The 23,535-nt window shown below is 41.4% G+C and overlaps 2 protein-coding genes across 2 annotated transcripts; one reads left to right on the top strand and one right to left on the bottom strand.

Annotated features, from left to right (window-relative positions):
• Positions 1 to 2,368: 2,368 nt before the first annotated feature.
• On the top strand, positions 2,369 to 9,043 carry sav1 (salvador family WW domain containing protein 1; the record flags this gene model as incomplete). Its single annotated transcript, XM_079216166.1, has 5 exons — positions 2,369 to 2,462; positions 3,365 to 3,913; positions 6,342 to 6,612; positions 6,791 to 6,946; positions 8,414 to 9,043. The coding sequence occupies 5 exons, from the start codon at positions 2,369 to 2,371 to the stop codon at positions 8,625 to 8,627; spliced, it is 1,284 nt and encodes a 427-aa protein (XP_079072292.1). The 3' UTR covers positions 8,628 to 9,043.
• A 2,935-nt stretch (positions 9,044 to 11,978) lies between these two features.
• atl1 (atlastin GTPase 1) lies at positions 11,979 to 23,535 on the bottom strand (the record flags this gene model as incomplete). The annotated part of the gene is made up of 14 exons (XM_079220725.1): positions 11,979 to 12,095; positions 13,777 to 13,791; positions 15,406 to 15,837; positions 16,754 to 16,825; positions 17,414 to 17,470; positions 17,731 to 17,858; positions 18,498 to 18,636; positions 18,725 to 18,817; positions 19,170 to 19,226; positions 19,515 to 19,565; positions 20,364 to 20,468; positions 21,009 to 21,143; positions 21,578 to 21,828; positions 23,496 to 23,535. 14 exons carry the CDS (start codon positions 23,533 to 23,535, stop codon positions 11,979 to 11,981), a joined length of 1,692 nt encoding a protein of 563 aa, XP_079076851.1.

Here is a 23,535-nt window from a genome sequence, read left to right as displayed (position 1 = left end):
AATGTTACTGTGTTTTAAATATGCAACATCTTTATTTGTTTGTTTTTTTCTAAGTTAATGTTGTGTTGGACCTATAACGAACCAAATGTGAAGTATAACTAAAGAAAGAAAACAGGATATTTGACAGTAATTTATCATTTTATAGTATCTTTTTAAGCAGTAGCTGTAAATGAGTAAATATTTTACTATGACACCATTTCTCTTTTGAGAAAAAGAAAAGCAACGCTGAAGAGCACTTTGTTTTTTTGTTTTATATAGAAGGGGTTATTTTGTCTATGTTGTCGGAAAAGATTAATTATGTTAATCTGTCTCTCCTTTGCTACACAAGCCCTTATGTCAAGAAGAACCAAACCTGCCGCGGGTAAAATCATGTGTACAGAACAGTTAAATAATGCGGTGACCTTTTCAGTGTTTGCCTTCATGTAAATAGGTAAATGCTGACGTCACACGAGTGAATGCCATGTGGCCACTGTTGCAATATGTAAAGTTCCCTCTAAACTGTGCCATTATGAATGTTTTATATTCAAATGATGTGTCTTTATCATGAAGCGTATAAGCACTAAAACTGAAAACAGGGTCATGTTTTGTGTTCCAGGTATAAATAAAATACATGGATCACGTCTGATTTTATTTCTTAGTTGATTATTTTCTTGTGTGTGTTGCTGTTTGGAGATTATCTTCTCAGTGCAATTTTAAGGCACTTGTACATTTCTAAAGTACTTTTAACTCCCACCGCATTTATTGAACAGATAATTATTTTACATTCATATTTTGTATAAAATATGATAAACTGCTCCAACACAATAATCAACGTTAAAGTTCTGCTTACATGTAATTGCAGGAACAATAATGATGTTAATATATTTATTGACGAGGTCCAAAATGCAAAGTGCATTTTCCCATTTATGATGATTTTATTACATTATGTTAACAATATGTATATACTTAAGTGTGGTATTATTACTACTTTGGATACTTATGTTGTACTTTATACTCTCTTACATTTATGTAATTTTACACAATATTTTGGATACATATACTGATCATTAGCATCATCTAGAGTTTAAGTTATGTTTCAATGTAAATGCGTTAACAAAAATGATGTCAATATATTTATACATCTCCTACACAGAACATTCTGCAAAGTGTGTACTTTTTCCTTTTGATACTTTTATTAAATTCTGTTTCTAAGACTTTTGTGACATTATAATGTAGGCGTTTTTACTTATATTGTATTGCATTTTTCACTTTTGCTCAGTCAATTTAATGTAATGAACCTTAACAACCGCACAATTATTGTTCTACACAATTATTTTATAGGTTTTATGATTCTTTATTCAACAGTTGCGCATGTACAATTTCATAAATTGTTAATAAAAAACAGCAAAATATTTTTAAATTTAACATGCAAGGGGGCAACCTCCAGAGAATTAAGAAAAGACAGAAAAAAAAGCATACTAAGGAACAAACTGTGATCAGAGGCGATGCATGCCGTTACTGCTACTCATGGCCTTGTTGGAATGTTTGGCATCATTTTATACCTATTTATATTGTATTTAGTCTTAGAGCATTGTCCTCTCCTTTATAAATAAATATATATATGTATATATACGTATATATACGTATATATATATATACGTATATATATATACGTATATATATATATATATATATATATATATATATATATATATATATAAGCATTGTCCTCTCCTTTAGAAATAACATGTATTTTATGTATGCATTAAATCATTTTTGTAGAGGTATCTGGAGTACATAGTATCGTTTTATAGCTATTTTTTTTAGCATTGTCCTCATTTTTACAAATGTACCAGAAATAATTCTAATTTTATAATAATAACAATAATATAATAATAATAATAATTTCTAATAATGCTGAATTTAAGATTAAATAAAGCTTCTAGCTCATTAGAATTATTTTTCTCAGTTTACAATCGGCTGCTCAGAGGGAATAAAATTATAATGTCCTCATCATAATTTTGCAGCACTTTGTTTCCACCCCTCGCTGTCTTCAAAGGCTGGACCTCCGGCTCTCGTCTAGAAGTCAGAGCCAGTGTGCAGTGTGAGTGTCGGGATGAATGTGGGCAGGACCGCACGCTGAGGACGAGGAGCGGAGGGAGTGGACCGCTGTTTAAAGCCGAACGGGACCCCCGGAGGAAGCGCAACACCCAAGGAAGCTCAAGTTAGCTGGCTAACTTGCTGCTAAAACCTCACCGAAAAGCTTATTCTTCTTTTCTTTTTTTAAATGTCCCCTCTCCGCGCCTCGCAAACGGACCGGGACGGTTCCTGTTGACGTCCCCGTGCCCCGGCGCCCGGTCCCCACCCCCTCACCCCGGAGCCTTGAGTTATGCTCTCGCGAAAGAAAAGTAAAAAAGAAGCGTCGAAACCAGCCGAGGTCCAGGGGAAGTATGTGAAGAAGGAAACGTCGCCGCTCCTGAGAAGTGAGTCCAGCCAGCCAGCCAGCTAGCTAGCTAGCTCGCAGCTAGCCTGCTATCGGCTAGCTGCCTCGCGAATCACAACAAACTTTAATGCCAATAAACGTGCGAGTTAAATCAAACGCAGAAGGTGTTTGTGTGTAGACACGGTGTCGCGTCGATGTGGCTCTTTATCTCGTAAACCGACTGGGTGTGTGCGCCTGAAACTAACTAAACTAACCTGGTGGTTTGAGTGTTAGCCGGCTGAGCTAAAGCATCACCAGCTCCATGCACGTCAGCTGTCAGACGTTTAGAGACAACACGAAACTACTCGTGTCGAGAGAGACCGGGTTTACTTTTTATTTCTGTCTTATTCCGAGTCAGATTTGTTTCTTATATTTGTCCGTTTGTAGTAAATTAATTTAAGTTGTTGAATTGTTCTTTGGTGTGAAATAGTCTGTTATTAAAAATTCCCCCAATTGACATGTAAGTTATGGTTCGTGGCTGACCATTAGTATTAATACTTTGTACTTTATTATCAGGGCTGGAAGAAGTATACACATTTACTTCAAGTAGCAATTTTGTACACTGTAAAATACTTGCATTTACTTTATTCAATATTTAGGATAAGTAACAAGTGTATGAAAGTCTACGTTAGTCGTATTTATTATAAAGTAACAATACTCCTGCAGACAGAATGACCCTGTCCGTGTAATAATGTGTTTTATTATTGATTCAATAAAGTGTAAGACAAGTTGTAATATTGTTGTTCAGGGTGGAGCTTATTTTACCTCCTCCTACAGTTCATACTGTTTTGTAGTTAAAGGTAGTATTTGATTACTACGTTACATTCTTTCACTGCCTCTTGTGACTACTACTGTGTTGACTGATATTGACGGATGCTCTCGCCTCGTTTACCTGCTTTTCAGATCTTATGCCATCATTCATCCGTCATGGACCCACTATTCCAAGACGCACAGAGGTCCCTCTGCCAGATATGGGGCCCTCTTCCTACCCTGTGCCACCCACCCGGGAGCTGGTTGTGTCCCGCAACAAGAGTTTTCTCCGTGCCCCCGTGCAGAGGCCGCCCCACGAGGTGGCCCGCAGGGAGAGCCACCGACTGTCTGCACCGCCGTACCTGCCTCGCAGCCTGGGAGACCTGCCTCACGAATACGGAGGCTCCGCACAGTCTTTTCTTACAGACGTGAGCCCCATGTCTGAGAATGGAGACGCTGCCCGGTATTACTACCCCTCTGAACCTTACTATGACAACCAGCATCATCAGCAGCAGCAGCATCATCAGCATCAGCAGCAGCATCAGCATCAGCAGCAGCAGCATCAGCAGCAGCAGCAACGTCAGCCCATGAGGGTCCCGGACCGTTTTCCTGAGGACTATAGATACTATGAGCACAATGAACACAACTTCCAAAGAGTTCCACGACAACACACTCCCCCAGCTCCAAGCAGACCCCCCTCAGGTAAACATGACACGTTTTTTGCCACTCACCTTTTACAGTATTTGTTTCGATAGTTCCTCTTCATAGGAAAGTAAATAAGAAGCAGTGACGAGACATTGCAAGCACGCACTGTTTTGAGCATGCGGTTATGGAAAGTTCAGGGCATGCTGACATCGTGTCTTGAGGGATGAAAACACTGTGGCTTTATTTTGCAAATTCAGTCCTTTTTGAGGATGAGTGACGTCACAACAGCAAGTCTACAATGTTTCAGATATGTCTGTTTTCAGATAGGTCTAAAAACAACTTCAGGGTCCCAAGAGACTGTTAGGAGCTGTCCTTATGTATGATTGTTGTTTTGAAATATCAAAGCATCATGCATCGGTTTTGGACGATTCAAAGGCCACTGGGGAAAAGAAGGCAAGCAATTTTAAAATGGCTCCTTCTACATTGTAAACATTAGTATGATGTAAGTGTGTAATTTCCACAAGATTAAATGTTTATGGCGTCGCAGGAATTTTCCAACCCACTCCAAACGATCGAGAACCCTTTATTATGTGGCTGCCTTGTCAGCGTCGTGTGTATGGTTTAGTATTATGTCAGGCCTGCCTATCGCATATCACAGAGCCTTGTTTGGAGGGAAGTTAAACAAGCTTTAGGGGCTCTGCATTTTTCACCTCTGTTTGCTGAATCCTCCTGCCAACAAACTAGCAATTTGCAGAGAGCCCCGAGTCAAATGTCTCAGTTGCAGACTGCTTACTTCTATGAATCATCTGTGTACGTCAGTACTGTTTTCTGTACAGTTCAACTGCAAAACGTACGTACGGTTATCACACAATGCACCAAGTAGGAAGCAGAGTTGTTTTGAACGAGTCATCTACCTACAATCAGCTGACTCCTCCTATTTATTTGTTTTTTATAAATGGCTTAATTCTTTACTGTAAAACTTCTAATTTTTCACAGAAAATGGCATTGAAGGAAATAAGATGCAGTTTGAAATGATACTTTTTATATTCATTTAGAGTAAAGATGGGTGAACGCCAGTTTTACACCACGTAGTTTTACCATTTGTTCTTTGTTGATCACACGATCATCATGAGCATTTATGAAACATGATCATCTCATTTGTATCATCTCCCACAGTTTCCTTTTTTACTTTCCATTACTGGAAACATTTTTTAACAATGTGCTCATCGTGTTTTGGGACACTGCAGGGAAAAACGTAAAACGTGCAGAAATTTCTTCAACCATTGGATGCAGGGAAACATTAAATCTGGAGAATTTCACACTGATCTGTTCCTGTTGTTTTAAAAGAAGAAAAATCTGTTTATATTTTAGGGGAAAAGTTGCCAACAATGTTAAGTCGGATAACCACAAATATTGTATTGTTAAAATATGTGGTTGGTGAGTCATACTTTTGTTGATCACTGACTATTTTTCTGAGTACTTAATTTCTTTAGTAAAACCTCCACATCACCAGTTGTAAAAATCTACGCTCGACTGTATTCAGTGAAATTCCTGTAATGCATTAAGCTGTAGGTCTGCAGTGAGTGTGGCGCTCTGCCATTTTTCTGAGGAAAAGGGCAGAGATGATGATGAGGAGGAGGAGTAGTAGTAGTAGTAGTGGTGGTGTTAGGAGGAGGAGTGCATTTCTGCGGCGCCCTCGCACATTCCGTCCCTTCACTCAGCAGCTGGCAAAGAGCTCCAGCTCTGTTGCTGTCACTCGTGCAGAATGTATCGGATTGTAGCCGCCATTTTGCTCGGATACTTCATTCGCCGCACATTCTGCTGTGTTTTCAACCCTTTCTAGGTCCCTCCAGGCTCACTTGGTTGTGAGTCACGATAGCTCTCACTCAGTCCAACTCATCCACACAGCTGTCGGCTCTGCATTCCTCGCTGACATATTCACCAATTTGAAGTACTGTCCCTGTTGAATGAACCCACTCGGCTGTCTGCGCTCACTGAGACCATTTGGGAGTTCAGTGGTTTGTTCTCTTCCGGTGACAGCTCCAGTGCGTATGTTTGGCCATGCAGAGATCTCTGTCTTCCTGTCCAAACCTAACAAAAACTCCCATTTCCCACCATTCATCAAACGATGTCAGCCAGAATAAGATGCTCCGTCGCAACCGGGTCAAAGCGATCAAGCACCCCACAATCACTGCAATACTTAACTGAAGTAACTGCATCGTGCTTTAAGTAGTGATTCATTGCATTCCTCTGCTTTCCCCGATCAATGTTCAGTTTCCACATTTGAATGACCTTTTTTTTAAAACTACTGTTCAATCCTTCTCGCTTAAATTACACTTTCCCACACATACTGTTTTCTAAGAAATTTCCCAAAATATTTTCTCTCTCCCAGCGGCGTTGTTAGCTGGCAGCTTGCTCTGCTGGAACTGTTGGTCAGAAATCTCTCCCTTTTTTTGGTTTAAAAAAAACTGTTTGTTTTCCTCAGGCATAGGTCGAATACAGGCCAAGTCCCTGGGGAACCTCTCCAATCTAACGGGAGAGGACATCCCCCTTCCGGGCGGCTGGACCGTTGACTGGACCATCCGTGGCAGGAAGTACTACATCGACCACAACACGAACACTACACACTGGAGCCACCCTCTGGAGAGGGAAGGGCTCCCCCCGGGCTGGGAGAAGGTGGAGTCGGCTGAGTTTGGGGTCTACTATGTGGATCACATCAACAAGAGGGCACAGTATCGACACCCCTGTGCTCCGAGGTACGTCATCAGAATGGAAAGATGTTGTGTGGCTCTTCATCTCTACCTCACGGCCCAGAATACTCACCAGAACATTTCCATGTTTCACCCGGATTCAGCACAGTCTTATTAAAGATGACTAAATTGGTTTCACACAGATGAAACATGGTATAAATACAATATACCCTGTCTGTTCCAGTGTGCCTCGCTATGATCAGCCTCCACCATTACCACCTCCTGTGACCTATCAGCCTCGTCCTGTAGACAGAAACCAGCCGGTGCTGGTGCCAGCGAACCCGTATCACACAGCAGAGATCCCAGACTGGCTGCAGGTGTACGCACGTGCCCCTCTAAAGTGAGTACCGTCATTATGTTCTTCAGGAGGACCGTGTGATATGTAGGGTTGGGTACCGAGAACCAACACGTCCGGTACCTACCGGACCGAAAAGCAACGCAGATTTCGGTGCTTCCTTCCGGTGCTTCCTTCCGGTGCCTGAGCCGATTTAAATACTTTTTTTTTTTTTACACTACTCTGTAAAGTTGCACGGTATATAGATACTAAAAAGGTAGCGCGGTGCCCGCACGCTAAAAACGATCAGAGCGCACTCGCTGCTCTGCTCTTTGTCTGCCTGCATGCAGAGCGGGGCTCGAGGGGGCGGGGCTTCCAGCGCTCACACACACACACACACACACACACATACAGTGCGCGCACACAGAGATCGCTGCAGACACGAGCACGAGCTTTTGAATGTCCGTCCTTGGCTTGATGGAACAAATTTCTCCAGTTGATATTAATGATGACGTGTAGTCCAGTAAAGCAGCAGTTTGTAGAATCCAACAGTGTCTGAGTTCTGTTGCACACGGTCCCATCAGGCCACCTGATGCTTGTGTCTGTTCTTTTTTTAAATATATATTTTTATAGTTTGAAGTTAAAAGGTTTGAAGTGTGTTTTGTATGTACTTATTTATTTATATCTATAGTATACTTTAAACAGTTAATAATATTGTTCAATTTGAAGAAAAAAAAATTGCCTTGGCAATAAAAAAGTATCGGTTTAGGCACCGGTATCGTTTTAAAAGTATCGGTTTAGCATCGGTATCGGAAAAAACCCAAATGATACCCATCCCTCGTGATATGTCGCCTCAGTCTATCCGTGAGTGAGTGTGCATGTCTGTGTCAGTCAGTGCCTAATCTCACTTTCTGCTGCAGCAAACTGCGTAATGTTTGGATGGTGTGTTTGGCTAACAACTAACAGAACTCCCACCACACACTGCTGATCTGCTACGTGGGCAGACCGCTCGGTCAGTTTACTGCCTGCATTCGTCATCGCTTATTTTTGAGTTTGAATGAAGTGTGTTTTATGAGGCTCAAAGGCAATTAGTGCCGAGAACCAATTGTGTGTTGTATTCATTCAATCACAAAATACAGCCGTGGTGAGCGGAGTGCACCGTTTCTGGTTATGGCAGAATTACTATTTTTATCATTGATTCATCGTTTGTTCTATAAAATGGTGAAAACTGCCCGTTACAATTTCCTGAAGTGGAGTTTTTATTGTTGGCAAATATAGGTTAGTTTTTCACCCAAATGCAAAGCACATTGTGTGTGTTCTTCAGTCCTTGCGTGTTGAATGCCTCTCCTACTTTACAAGACATTTGCATCCCCTTTTTATTTTGACTAATGGAAACCTGCAGCATCTTCTTCTCCTTTTTTGGAACGGTTGCGCTGTAATCTGAGAGGTACAAATAATATAGGGGGCCATTGTTGTCCAACACTTTCCAAAGTACCTGTTAAAGTGGCATACATGTCTTCCCTTCTGCATCAGGTATGACCACATCTTGAAGTGGGAGTTGTTCCAGCTGGCAGACCTGGACACGTATCAGGGCATGCTGAAGCTGCTTTTCATGAAGGAGCTGGAACACATCGTCAAATCCTACGAGGCGTACCGGCAGGCGCTGCTGTCGGAGGTGGAGGCTCGCAAACAGCGGCAGCAGTGGTACGCCCAGCAGCCCAACAAGAACTTCATTGGGAACATGTGATGTGTGTGCGTGCGTACGTGCGTGTGTGTGCAGCAGGGGACGTCGCGCTGCCACTCCTCTCTGAGGTCGCCACAGTTTGGGAGCGGTCAGGGTTTCCCTTGAAATCACGATTGACTCTTAATTGCCTCTTTACCAAACACATCTGTGCCTTCGCTTGATCCAAATATATCAGCCAGGAAGTCAAGACACGCATTGTCGAGGGGCCCAGTCCCCCGCCCCGCCTCCCGTGTGACAGTCAATCTATGAATGACCATGTGACTGAAAAACACTCCAATGAAGAAGAATAACCTCTAATGTGCATCTGGGAAGAATTGTGGCGCCATTTTCAGCCACTGCCCTGAGAATTGAATTGCTGTATGGATTTTTGTTTTTAAGACTGATGGGTACAGAGTCAGAGAAACTACGGATATTTGTTCAAAAACATCCTAAGATTGTGCCTTTTTTTTTTTTTTTTTTTTTATTTAATTTTTTTATTAAATAATACGCAGCAATTTTAATCACCAGCTACCAGCTTAATCTAATTTGTTCCTATATGAAATACTTCATGACTATTTTCTTTTCCTTCGCTTTGATATCTTCATAAACTGAAACCACACTTTTACATTAAATAGAAAGTGCTTTTTTTTCTCCTTTTTTTTATGACATATCCTTAATAAGACAATCCACCAAAACTTTCACAGATATTTAAGTTTTGATATGAAACAAGTCTTTATTTACAGATGTAGCAAAACATTTGATGCAGTGGTTTGAGCACCTTGTGGCTCTTGGCATTACTGTAAGTCAGGAATAGTGTGTGTATAATGAAACATAAATAAGCTACTGGAACTTTACAAAACACTTCAGAAGATGCACCAAGTTTGCCAAAAGAGTGCAATTCAGCTTCTTCTGTTCTTTTGGGATATTTCTTGCCTTGGTAATGCCTTATTTTTATGGACTGACACGTGTCTGGAAGAAATGCACGTTCTTGGAAGCAAATTCTTTTGATCACTAATCAATCGGCTTAAGCCGTTTTAAGATACTCAGAAATGTTTTCATGCTGGAGGTTTTGTCTAGTAATTATTTTCACATTTAAAAAAGAGAAAAATTCAACACAAATGTTTAAGGGGGATTTGTTTACGATGGTGATTGCAAAGCCAAACATTTCTGAATGTCCTAAAAGGGTTTCTGATACTTTAACAGTGGAATATGTTTCAAGGAGTCCTTCACTATGCAAGAAGGTCTCAATCACTTCTCTCCAGAATGTCATCACTTTGTACATATCTGATTTTGTGGATTGCAAATACAGAACATAAGCAATAAAGTCTGCAGTGAAGAAAAATACACTTCTGAATGTGCAGTTGTTGCCTCTTACTGTGTGTTTGCTTTCACTTTGAGCCTCGAAGGATGTTGAGACTTCTATCGTGAAACTGAAAAATACTCTTTGGAAAAAGCAAACCAAAAAGAAATAAGTCGTCTACATTTCATTAATTTGGTCCAACTTTATTAGTCATTTCCATGTAACTGCAATTTTGCAATGCGTGTGTGGAAACTTAGCAGTGTTGACTTTGAAGAGGTTGATTCATCTTGACCTTTCAGTACACTGAGGATCCCACGGTATCCGGAGGTGATCTAAATGTCCATGGGGGCGGCTTCGGGAACGAATAGTTAAACCCAAAAATAACATGTTGTGATCACATTTCTTTTTTTGAAACTGATAAAATCTTCAATTTTACTATTTAGAGCGTAAACGCAACACAATGATGCTACTTTTCTGAAGAAATGGGATTTCATAACCTCACGAATCTTAAACTGGCCTTCGGTGGGTCTTTGCGTGAAGGCCTCACTGATGTTGATTATACATTGTGGAAGACTCGAGAAGCCACTCGGCTGCAGTGCCTTTAAATTGCCAACCCTTGAGGTCAAACCTCAGTATAAACTTGCTAAATATGCATGACAGTGTTCCTGTACGGTTGCTGACCAGAAAAGATGGGGAAAAAAACATTTCAGTGCTGCAGCTGGATGTGATGCAGACGTTTTACAGCAAGCTCCGTGATCCTGGGTTATTCAGTGAGCTAAAAACAATAACCACGGTTGTACAAAAGTAACCGTCTACAAGGCCCAACATTTCAAACACCATTACAAGCCTTTTGTTTACAAATGCAAGCTGTTTTTTGGAAACAAAAACAAAACCACTCAGGGCCTTGCTTCTTTCGCTGTGCAACAGCTCTTCACAGATGAAGCAACTTAAGTGTGTGAAGATGATGAAAGAGATGTGGAATGAGGAATCCTTTTTTTTTCTTTCCAAAGCAGGCCTGTCGCCCCGCCTAATAACAACATGTTTGATTCCTCAGTGGCCACAGAGTAGCTACATTCCTCGGATTTGCTCGAACATTCAGTGAGAAACACAACAATGCTTTATCGCCCACCACCTCTACATCACAATGGGAACCAAACACGCTCTTTCCCCTCGCCCTCAAAGACCAAACGCACATATAGAGAGGATCACAGCGGAATTACAACACTGCAAGCAGACTACAAAGTGAGAGATAAATGTCAGCTGTTGTGTAAACTTTGAACTGTCCTTCCACTCGGTGCGTTTTTTTAAAAATAAATACCAGTACGAAGTCCCTGATGCAGAAATCTACCTCCAAAACAAACTATACAACTAATAGATGTGCCGTTGCGTGTCTGCATGTAGCCAGGCTGCAGTAGATGTGAAATCATTTTTACATGTTATTATGGCACAATACCGCTTTGTCACAACTATTCAAACTTAAATCTTTTTTTTTTTTTTTTTTTTTTTTTTTTTTTACAAAGTATACCTGGTCTAAGAGCTTCAAGTTGACAGACATTAACCACTTACCATGCGGATGACGCTTGTAACGCTTCATTATTTAACATACAGTACATATTTTGGCTTTCAAACATCGCAGATCATAGATATTATTTTTTATAAACAGCACTAAACGTCCAAGAACGGAACAATCGTCACAAATGGGGATTTCACAGATTTGGCTATACTTTGAGAATTAATGTCGGTGACAAAGGATGGAGAGAATAAAAAAAATTAAATAAAAAAACCTGAACTGAGGTTGGATATGCCGAGCCTGCAGTATCTGTACAGGTGATATTTGATCACGGACAGAAAGTGAGACAATGAAACATGTTATCCATCGCTTGCAGACAGGCACCCACTGAGAAGATGCTTTGACTGCCTATAGATGAACATTATAGAGTCCCCTATTCGGTTTAAAAGTAGTGGATGTATTGGTGGGCAGCACCAGCCAATAACAGAATAAAAGAGTGCCTGATGGGTGAGGATGTCACTCCTCCATCACCATGAAGTCCCTGCCGTACTCCTGTCTTATCTAATCAGTCTCTCTTCATGTCCTGCTCCTCCGGCACCTCCTCCACCCGAGGCCCGCCGGGGAAGGCGTGGTGGTACAGGTGCCTGTGATTGGCCGCTACGTTGTACAGCTTGTAGAGAGCCTGTAGGGGGAAAGAGACAAGAATATTACAGGCGGAGGATTTAACAGCCCCAAGTTGAGCTTGAGGTACATAATCAGTGTATTATCCAGAGTTTGGAGAAGTAGGCAGAGGTGGCAGCATGGATGCAAAGCTGTGGAAAAACGTAGGCTATTTTAGCCTCCTTTAAAAAAAAAAGAAGGTGTTTTTAGTGTATTTTCACATTTTTACCTTGCCGTCAGACAGCGCTCACCGACGGGGAGCTGAAGCTATTATATCCATCTATGCTCTCTTCAAAGCCACAAGCCACTCCTTTGACAAAAACAGTAATTTTACTTCGCAGAACACAGGAGTTTCTGCCTCGATGGGTTCGTTTGTTTGTGTCTCTGTGTGAACTTGGGGAATCCGAACTAAACCCTTTGAAACACCAAAGTCACACAAAAACACTAACTAACTAACTGATCGAGGCAGCAGAGGACCAGCAATTCATTCTGCGATGTGAAATACAGTTTTTTTTCCAAAGGAGCCTCGTGGCCTTGAAGAGAGCGTAGATAAAGGCTTATGTTCAGAAAGGGATGTGTAGCGTCAATGTAATGTAAACATAGCAAACACTGAAACTTGCACTTCTTTAATTGTCTAAAATGTGTTTTGCTGCTGCAAATCTTTACCATCATATTTATTTACATATGTTACTGTGAGCATCTAAATCAGACCTGGGCATCTTACGGCCACATCTGGCCCGCGGGCTCTCCCAGTCTGGCCCGCGTGAGGTCAATCAAAAATGACAAAAAAAATAAATAAGGTGCACGCCATGAGTGCAATACAAACGGCACTACTTTTACTTTGAAGGCGATTTATTTATGTGTGCGCGCATGCGCGCGCTTACGCAGTGTTGCCGACTTGGAGACTGAAGGGAAAGCGTATTGTTCTGCAGTTTCTGTCCTCAGCGAGCAGCGGGTGCTGCCGTGTGACCCCCGCCTCTCAAGGAGCCTCGCGCTGCAGTCTCCGCCTCCAGATTGAAAATGAATCACGCAAAGCCTCCGCGGAATCTGACCTGCGGTCTGATACACTATAGCAGAGCACTTTAAGTCAGTATCACTTCTGGATTTTTATTCTTCTCTCAAAGAGGAGAACTTTCCTCACATGAGGAGGCCTGCTCAGAAGATGTTGGTTCTCTTTGGATCTACCTACACATGAGAACATACATTCTAGTGATGAAGTTAAACAGATCAGATCCTCTCTCTGATACCTGTCAGCTGCCCTTCATCTCCACCTCATTCAACCAGACTTCATGCTTTTGTTCAAGTCAACACAGACTGGACTTTTCTCCCTGAGTAAGAACAACTGAACTGGAAAACATCAAAAGCATTTATTATTGCTTTTGTTTTAAGTTAATAAATTGCTGGTCTATAACATAGATATATATTTATTTTTTTTACTTATTTTCATAGCCTTATTGTAACATGCATTCTTACCAGTAGCAGCTCAAACAATATAATTTACAGTTTTTTAAGTAATAACATTAATATTGAGTTAATTGAATTAAGTTCAGAATTGGTTCGGCCCTCCACAACGGTCCAAATTTCTCATGTGGCCCCTTGGGGAAATTAATTGCCCACCCCTGATCTAAATGATTGACAATGCTCTCCCAAAACATGCTCTTGCTAGTTTTTGTAAATATTCCCACTTTGATTGCTCCACTTACCTCATTTGTGCTCCCCTGCAGAGGCATGGCAAAGAAAAAGAAAGTAAAGTGAGCATAGACATGCATATGTCACATAAAAGCGTGTTCAATAACGTTTATTATTGCTGTGAAGGGATCCGGCCTTATTGTCTCTGCCATTGATAAATCCTTTTGGAAACCAAGCGCACCAAGCCCCCCACGCCTATTCTCACACAAAATAAAGAGATTTGATTTTTAAACGTTTCCTTAATTATCTCCGCAACCAGATGGTTGTTTAACTTTATTAACATTTCTAAATGACGTAACCCTTGTGAGAAGAGACCTATGGTTTAAAAACAAAATTAAAGTAACCGTCAAGGTTAAGTACTTACGCAAACTCCGGAAATTTGCCGCGGCGATCATAACGTTTCACTAAAACGTTAATGAGTAACCCTTAATAATGTCGGATTTCACTAACAGACACATCCTCGTAACCATACAGGCTTGTGGGAGTCCTTATGAACAATAATCCCGATAAACCCCCTATTAGTACCTGTCTTTCTCTTTTTTTTTCTCTTTCCGGAGCACATTTCATGTGTCATGAAGCCTTCCTGATCCGCCCACATTTCTAAAACCGCGTCATACAGCAAGTGCGGAAGCCGATGATCATTTCGGTACCCAGCATGCCCAAATCGACCAATGTTTTGCCATAAAATAAGTAATTATTAGTAAAAAAAATTATATAAAATAACACAAGTATTATAACTCATTTGGGGTTCATACGACTACTTGGATTTGGGAAGAAAAAGCAGTGCCCTGCAGATGGGGGGCTTGGTGTCCAAAAGGTTGAGGATTGTTGCCCTCTGGTGGTCTGAAGATACTGTATCACCTAATTTACTGATGAATATGTTCAGTATGTTTCTGCTGCACTTAGGGTCGTCTGGTTTATATTTCTAGTTCATTAATTGGTGAGTCAAGTTACGGAAAATTAATCTAATTAAAAAAATATAATCTTTAAGATTGTTTTCAGAATAACTTCTGCAATGGTTTGTTAACAGTGTTTGATTCCTCTTTATCCATTATGAGTAAATTGGATTGCTTCCATCAATGATAAACAGGCAAGATTTCTTTTAGACAGATTCATCAATAAGTGAAATAAGTATTAGTTACAGCCGTGTATCCAGAACAGATAATTGTTTCCTTTTATGACAACTTGAAACTTCGCATTACTTTTTATTTGGTTCAAAATGCAGTTGGACTCCTGACCAGATGTTTGACCAATTAAGATCAACAGGGTTTTTTTTTGCACCCAGAAAAAATGTTTTTAAAGATCTCAATTGGAACTAATAAAACCCTTAACCATAGTTTATACAGCACCTGATATTACATCATATATACCGTCTTTATTGCTTTGTAAATCTGACATTTTGATGTGGAAACATACCGGTACTGTATTTCTGTAAACTTATTTTTAATGTTAGACAGGTAACCAGTGTCTCTTATTCAATGTTCATGTTTTTGTATCTAAGGAATACTGTATTGTGTGCAAAGACTCTTGCTGGTGATTTTGCATTATTAATAAAGTGAACTTGAACTTGGTGACGATTGATTCCGATATTGATTAAGATAGACGGCCAGATTCATTATTAACTTAATTAAAGGTTACATTACCTGGTCCCACAATGCACCGGCCACCTGGTCGATGACGGCGCCGAGTTCTCGGTACTCCCCGGAGTAGCGGATGTAGGCCCAGGTGCAGAGAGTGATCAGTGCCAGACCCAGGATCATGTTACACAGGCTGGCAATGACGTCCACGCCCACAAAGCCTGTGATGCCCGCGGCCACGTACATGACAAAGATGACCACGAACAGGGTGGCCGGCGTCCGGGCCGCGTGGAAAATGTTCTTGGAGTCATTGTGCTTGATGTATTGGACAAACACCTCGTCGACTTCTCCCTCCAGCTGCTGCAGGTAGCGGCGACTGAACTCCTCGCCCCCCATCTTCTTCACGCCCCGAAACACCTGCAGGGCCTCCTCCCTGATGGCGCCGTGTCGAGCCTGCAGCTCACTGGGAGCCAGAAAGGGCCGGTCCCCCCCACAGACCTGGAGAACAGAGAGGAGATGTTCAATGATGATGCTTTAGACCAGGGGTGTCAAACTCATTTTAGTTAGGGGGCCACATCCTGCACATTTTGATCTCAAGTGGACCAGTAAAATCATAGCATATTAACGCATACATAACGACAATATTTCTCTATGTTTAAATCATTGGTGAAGGTTTTTGGATGATAAACCCTATTTTAAGTTCTTTCTACATTAAACTAGAAACATAAAGACCAAAAATTCAGACATCAGCCCACTGTTTATCTGCTTGGGCTCTCCTATGCAAATTCCCTCGCTTTGTGGTGCGTTTGTGACGTGTTTGTGACGCCACTTTCATGGCGTGATCCTTTTTCAACGACTTGCAACACAATGCCTCGCGGTGAAAAATACAGTGAATGTCCAAAAACTTTATCCTCCATTTGCAGCTTGTACTTTCTCCCTGAATTTCGTCACAAAGCCTGTTTTTCTCCCGATCATTGATGGTGCACCGTCTGTAGCCCACTGACAACATGGGTCCAGTCCACGCCGACCCGGTCCAGCGCTTCAATGAGAGCGCTAAAGATGTAATTCGCTGTAGTGGTGTCTGTCATGGGTATCAACTCAAGGAACTCCTCGGTGACGCCAAAGTCTCATCAACACCATGAATGAATATGGCCAGTTGGGCAGCATCTTTAATATCAGTGCTCTCATCTTGACTTTACTTTATGCTTCTTTTGTTTATCCAAATCGACTGAAAGATCGGAAATCCTATCTGTCACAAGTATTCCTCATTAGGCTAATGTTGGCAAAAGAATGTCACTTTTTTTTCTTTCTGTAATTTTAACAGTTATCTGGCGGTCCGGATCCGGCCCGGGGTCGTATGTTTGACACCCCTACTTTAGACTGGGATCCACTGGGAAACCCTGTTTTCACCCACCTCTTCCATTTTCTTGTTGTACAGATCCCTTGCGGCTGCTACTGCGGCCAAATTATTCGCCTCGGCTGTGGCCTGAGAGGAAGCAGATGAGAATATAGTGATCATTTATTTTAAGATCAACTAAGACGAGATGAACTTTATTGATCCCACGCAGGGAAACATGTCAAAAAAACTAAAACATAATACTAAATACATCATACATATATATAAATGAAGCATGGCAATACAATAATAGGTACTCAATACTATATACACCAAGATTAACAGCAACTTTAAAGTGTATTGAGACAAAAGTAAAATATTAAAAGGGACAGTGTGTAGGATTTGGTGGCAATGCAAGTCATGCGGTGGATGTACCACGGTTTTGCACTATGCTGCTCACGTTAACGCAGTTTGAAGAAGAACTACGGTTCAGATATCGTAAAAACGTGATAAGCTCTCCAGTGCCAGTGTTCGATTTGTCCGTTCTGGACTACCGTAGAAGCGTGGCGCACTTCGTGAAGAGGACCCGCTCCCTATGTGGATGTGAAGGGCTCATTCTAAGCTAACGAGAACAAAACTATTCATTGTTTCGAGTGATTATACACTAATGTTACATAGTTTCGTTAAAAGAGCCGACATACTACACACTGGCCCTTTGAGACGATGTAGGAAATGTACCTGCAGCATGGACTTTGGATGCGGAAGCTCCTCACCTTGGTAAATTTTGATGTATGCCTGAAATAAATGACAAAAAAACATTAAAAGTAACAGAACTGGTGTAATTAAGTAAAATAAATATGTTGGATTTACAAACATGCTCAATTTATTAGTTACTGACATATGAAATAAAAGTAAATATGACGTTATGTCCAGTGAACAGGGATAGCACCAATTTTGTGATTGAAGCAAACTGTTTGAAAGTAGAGTTTTAATTATAATGGTGAAAACAATATTCAAAAGAAAGTGAATGTTTGGTTGGTTTGTGTGTGTCACACCTTGAAGTACTCCACCAGACCTCTGCAGGTGATTTTGCTGCCGTTGATCTCCTTCACGTCGATGTTACGAGGACTGAGAAGCCACGGGACCAGAACCTTCAGGTTGTTTATGAACTCGCCGTCAATCTCTAGACGGGGAAGGAGAGAGAGTTCACAGTGTATGTGTGTTATATTCACTTTCTGGCGGCCAGTGTGGTAGTCTAGGTAAATACGTAGGAAAGAGTCAACAATTCAGAGCAGCAAACAGCTTTTTTCTCCCCGAGAACGGTTTCTAAAAAACTGCATTGCACCGCCTGCTCCTGCACAATACATACATACTCTGCACCTGTTTCACCTTGACTACCTCTTTGTAAAAATGCCTCAGGTTCTGTCTCAGAGCCATGCCAAATTCAAGTTATTACATTTGATTTGAAGAGGAACATTAATGTATGTGCCAACTATCTCTGCAATCTTTCCAAGACATTTCCTTGAGACATTTCACAAAACAAAACCTACATTTTGTCAACCTCATGCTGGTGCTGGAGGAAAAGTCAGAGGATCAGGAAAAGTCAGAGGATCAGAGGTGATTGCTATTCCTACTGAGACTAGAAACATTTAATGATGTTTATGTTTAGCTATCGTGTGAGTAGCACATGCACATTTAAATGCCTCCATTATAAACAAGACTGCAGTTATCGCTCAAGGTCAGAAACGTTCGACAAGTACTTAGCCAAGATTCTGAAACACTGAATGAATCAGTCACATGTTACACGACAGAGGAGGCGTACCTATAATTCTTCCATCAAAGTGAGGGTTGGTGGCCACTTTGAGGCCGGGGTGAGGCATCAGGAAACAGGAGATGTTGGTGAAGCAGGAGTGGATGTGTTTACGCACGTTCTGCAGCTCCTCGTGCTGGTTCTCGGAGATCTGTGCAATAAAACACGACCAGGTTTTGGACGTGTGCTAGTTTGATTTAGTGAGAGTTTCAAACTGCACAAGATCAGTCACAACTGACCTTCAGTCTCTTCTCAAGGAACTTCATGCCTCCTTCTTGTCCGTAGGGAAACTCGTATGGAAAGCTCCAGTCTCGGACGAGGAAAATCATGGACTATGACAAAAAAAAGTAACTCTTTCAGTTACATCTTGCACTGTACATTATATTAAAATAAATCACTAGAGGAGCAGACAGTTGTTCACTTTCAAATCCTTTTCAGTCGTCATCTAAGTCATTACATTTCCTTACATAACAAACCTCCATCTCATACTTCAAGTTGCTTCAAGCAAACACCAATAATAATTTGTAAATGTCATTTCCTGACATTTGGACGCAGACAGCTTACCGTTAGCAAATCTATCCAGCGAGTGAAAAATTATTTCAGGAAAAAATTGAAGGAATGAAATTTGACCTCTGCATGTGACCCATCCTAAGCATGAAGGAGCTGCTGTAAAGTTGACGTTACCTGGAAGGGTTTGAGGAACGTCTCCTCCATAGCTAGTCTGCCATACTCAGTGAAAAGCTGAAAAAAGGCAGATAAGACAAAATGAGTCAGGGTGGGAATTGTAGCCTTTTTTTTTTTTTATAAAAGATGAACAGGAATATTTGGAGCACTGTGATGCTTAATAGATTATGTGGGAGCACATTCATTCAGAACCTGTGTTCAAGGGTTTTTCTTTCACAGGTTTATGTTTCGGCAGAAAGAAGAGGTACCGAGACAAATATTAATATGCGTCATGTCTGACTGGTTATAGGTTTAAAATCTGGACTCGCTCTCTTTCAGCTCTCATGAGATACTTTACAGTGTTACCTGCAAGTGCTGAAGGTCGTCCTCTTGTACATTCTGCGAGATGTTGTAAACCTGAAAAAGATCATTCATATAGTATAATTTATTTCCCAAAGGAACGAAACAGTCAAAGAACAACCAAGACTGAGAGACCGTGAGGCTGTACAACATGCTCACAAAGACATGTACAGCAGCATGTACAATGTTCACCATCTTAGTGGCGAACATTTACCACTAAACACAGTGCAGCTGCGAGGCTGATGGGAATATCGTTAGATTTGCAGATATTTGATCAAACTATTAACTTGAAGATGAGGCGAACGAAAAAATAAAGGGATCAACAGAGTTATAACAATTCATCCTAAAAGGGGGAATAAGTGTGTGTACCAAAACATATCTAATTTACATTATTTTGACTGCTATTGCAATATGATTTGTTAAATAAGAGGGAATTGTAATTTGTATTGCAAAACATTAGAAGAACTATAGTGTAATTCTTGCAGAGATCTGTACCAAACAAAGATGTTTTCTTAAATCTAAATTATGATGTGTGAGCCAGGACATCTCTGCAGCGCGACGATATTAAATAAAAAAAATTGTATTTTGAGACACATTTGGTCTTTAACAAATATTGTACCTCCTGTGATTTGAGAATTGCAGTGGGCCACACCACAATTTTGAGAAGATTTTGATTAACTGTGCAGCACTGGTCCCTAATTCCATGGAAATTCGTTCAATAGTTGTTAGGACGTTTCACTCAAAGCAACACATGTCAGCCTCATGGTGACATTGAGATTCACTGTCTGGGAAACATGATTGTTTGTCGAAACAATCATGCCTTCATCCATTCAAGTGAGACGGGTGAACGTATACCTGCATGGAGCTGATCATGGTGCTCAGTGCAAACACGGTGGCTGAATCCCTCAGTGTGGACTGGCTGTCGAACGTGCCCTGTGTGTCCATCAACAATACAGCCACCTGTGAAAGGAAACGGACGAAGACAATGAGCTGAGTGGTACGCTATAGCCTGCGCAGAGGAAAGTTGTAATAGAGCGTGTGAGGGATTAGAGGAGCGCTGGAAGTAGAAGTGAGTTAGGAGCCAGAGGTCGGTCTGGTTTTGAATGGAAATTAAAATGGAGAAAATATCTTGATAAAGGCCAAACCTCCTCTGATTTAAATAAAATGATAATAAATTAGGAAGCAATTTAAAGCTGACAACCAGTAGCACTCTGGCTTTTGCTGCCTGGGCAGACCAAAGATGGGAGACGTTTGGCCGATGCTGGTGTCAAAGAAGCTTTTTAAGCAAAAATGTCTTCTTTCAAGTGTGGTTCTACTGGGCAGCTTTCAGTGGGAATGTGTGTTACTATAAAAGTGAGGAGCACACCTGTTGCCTTTTCTAAAAAGGTTGTGTAAAAAAAACGTGAAAAGGTGAATAAAATAGAGTCACATTACATGAAGTCTCATAATATGTTGTTGTATTATAATAATTGAAACTGGTATGAAGGCACAGGACTTCACCTTTCTTCCGTCTGGCTTGTCCACCAGGAAGACCTCACTCCAGATCTGGATCCCGGTGGTCTCCCTCTCGGAGCCCCCCCTCCAGGAGAAGCCGGTCAGAGGCTCGTCTGCGTCTCCGAGCCAGTCTTCAGATGCCTGAGCACAGTGGGATCAGAAGTGAGAGGTAAATGGTTTCAATAATGTTTTTATTGAAGTAGTTGGTCAACATGGTGCCTGCTGCTTTTTTATTGTTCATTTAATATATGTACATGCATTTATGAACTGCATCCTCAATCACTGGAAAAAATATAGTACGTTTGGAAATATCCCCAAATTTGCTAAATCACAGACCTTTTCCAAGCTGACAAGAGTGAATTGCTTTGAGAGAAGAATGAATGGTACATTTTCCATGAAAATATGATATCAGCTAAATACCAGACATTTGCAGCCTTAGTAGAAAATTACAGGTTCTGCTGTTGGTCAAAGCCTAATAAGCCAATGTCAAACCTCTTAAGTTGAACTTTTTTAACTGCAGACAACACAACTGAGAATCCACAATCAAAGGCTCGGCTCCGTCACCTGACACTTACGTGTTTGTACATGTAACGCAGCATGAAGTCCATGAGGAAGGACTTGCCCTTGCGGAAAGCTCCGGCCACAGAGATGGCCACCACCTCTCGGTCTCGGACCTCCTCCGCCAGCAGGATGCGGCTCAGCGCCGCTTCGTCCAGCTCGAAGGTGTGGTCGTCTTTGACCAGCAGCACCTGTATGGGCCGGGCTCGTCCATCCGGCTCCTCCTCCTCTGAGCTCCAGTCGTAGACATTTTTGTCACTGAGGGACCCTGGAGGATGAGACAGAGGGGGGGATTCCAATAATGGAGTAGTGCATAATGACCCTGTAAGAGGGAAACATGAACCTGAACTAAACATATTTTCATCTTTGAATATGGTTTCATCTAATGCTGCAATTGTGTCCCACATAATGACGTATTATAAGCTCTGTAGAGTCAAATCAATGTTATTATATCAGCGAGTGATCAGTCTTCTCACCACTGTATTCACAGTGGTGAGAAGGAAAATTAGTGGTCCATTAAGGCGAGGAAACCGGAAAGTTGAGTCCATTATTCCTTCCTGTTAGCACCAGATCAATAGCATCGCCTGCAAGCTTGGTAATACTAATAATGAATCGTGCCATGCTGTCCATCCCATCTGTTTGAGTCCAATGAGATCATGTGCATTGTGAGCTGTTTCTGGCGCTTTCCCGGCAGTGACTCAGTGTGTTTCAAATCTCTGCTGCCTCACGTAGTGTGTAAGGTGCGCGACCGTCCTGGTACACACATTTGGGCTTCCAAATCCCATTCATGTAATGTATGCTTTATGCTACATCAACTTGTGTCTGACCGTGTACATTCTGCAAAGCACAAAAGGATTACTGCTGTAAAAAAAGAAAAGAAAATCCACACACAAGTCACCCATTGCAATCTTTGTGGCTGTGATGTTCATTTCTAGGATGTAATTGAAAATTAAACATGCCTATATAAATCTTACAAGGGCACTGTGAAAGATTAAGGAGTAGCAGGCAAAATTTGGGAGCGTGCTAAAAGATTAATGCAGGGTGCCAAGAATGCACGGTGAATAATTTAAGGAAGAATCAGCAAAGACCAGAGGAAGACTGTCAGTTTGACTTCACATCTCCTGCAAAGGCCTCACTTGGGCCCGGCCAGAGCCTGTGCCTGGTTAACCCGATATCTTGTTACCACTGCTCTTGAAACAAACCGAAGGCAGAAGCACTGTCTGCTTAAAGTGGGTCAAACCAGATAAACTCTCCAATGACAAACAGCGGCGTTTCCTCCTCCTTTTCCTCAACCCTAGAACAGTCATGCAGTCCCTTTCCTCGCCCCTTGCAGGCCTGTATTTAGAGTTAACATGAGCCATGGAGGGATCTCAGGGACAATCAGGATGCTGCTTATCAGAATAACCATGGATGACAATAATGATACCAGTGATTAGTATAAAGATGATGGTGATAATGGTGAAAAGCTATGCACTATGCAATATTTCATCATTTGATGCCAGATGCCTCACATAGCATCACAAGAGGCTCAGTGTGATCAACACAATACAATCAGAACGTTATTTCCAGGTCTTTTCCGGGCCTGGGCCGCCCCGACAGAATATTTCCTGTATGCTGATTAGTGAAAACGCGTTTTTTTTATTACAGGATTTAATGGTGAAAATGTATCTTCGCTTATGCTTGATTGTCCGACATCGATGCAGTCACAAATAGGACAAAATGTATATTTCTCAGCAGTAATATTAGATATTATCGGAAACAAAATAAACACACACTGGTCACAATATTGTCGGAACAATAACAAGCCCTTCATGATGGAGTCCGAAATACAAATCTAATTGGCTGCATATTGCTTACACCCTCGCCTCGACAGGAATAAGACACACATGTATGTGCGTCAAAGAAAGCATGAAATATCAAATATTGTATACGTACACTCACCCCAGCTGTCTCTTTCTTTACGGTGTTTCGCCAT

Source organism: Taurulus bubalis (genome assembly GCF_910589615.1).
Source record: "Taurulus bubalis genome assembly, chromosome: 1".
NCBI classification, from domain to species: Eukaryota; Metazoa; Chordata; class Actinopteri; order Perciformes; family Cottidae; genus Taurulus; species Taurulus bubalis.
This window is presented reverse-complemented; position numbering and strand designations above follow the sequence as displayed.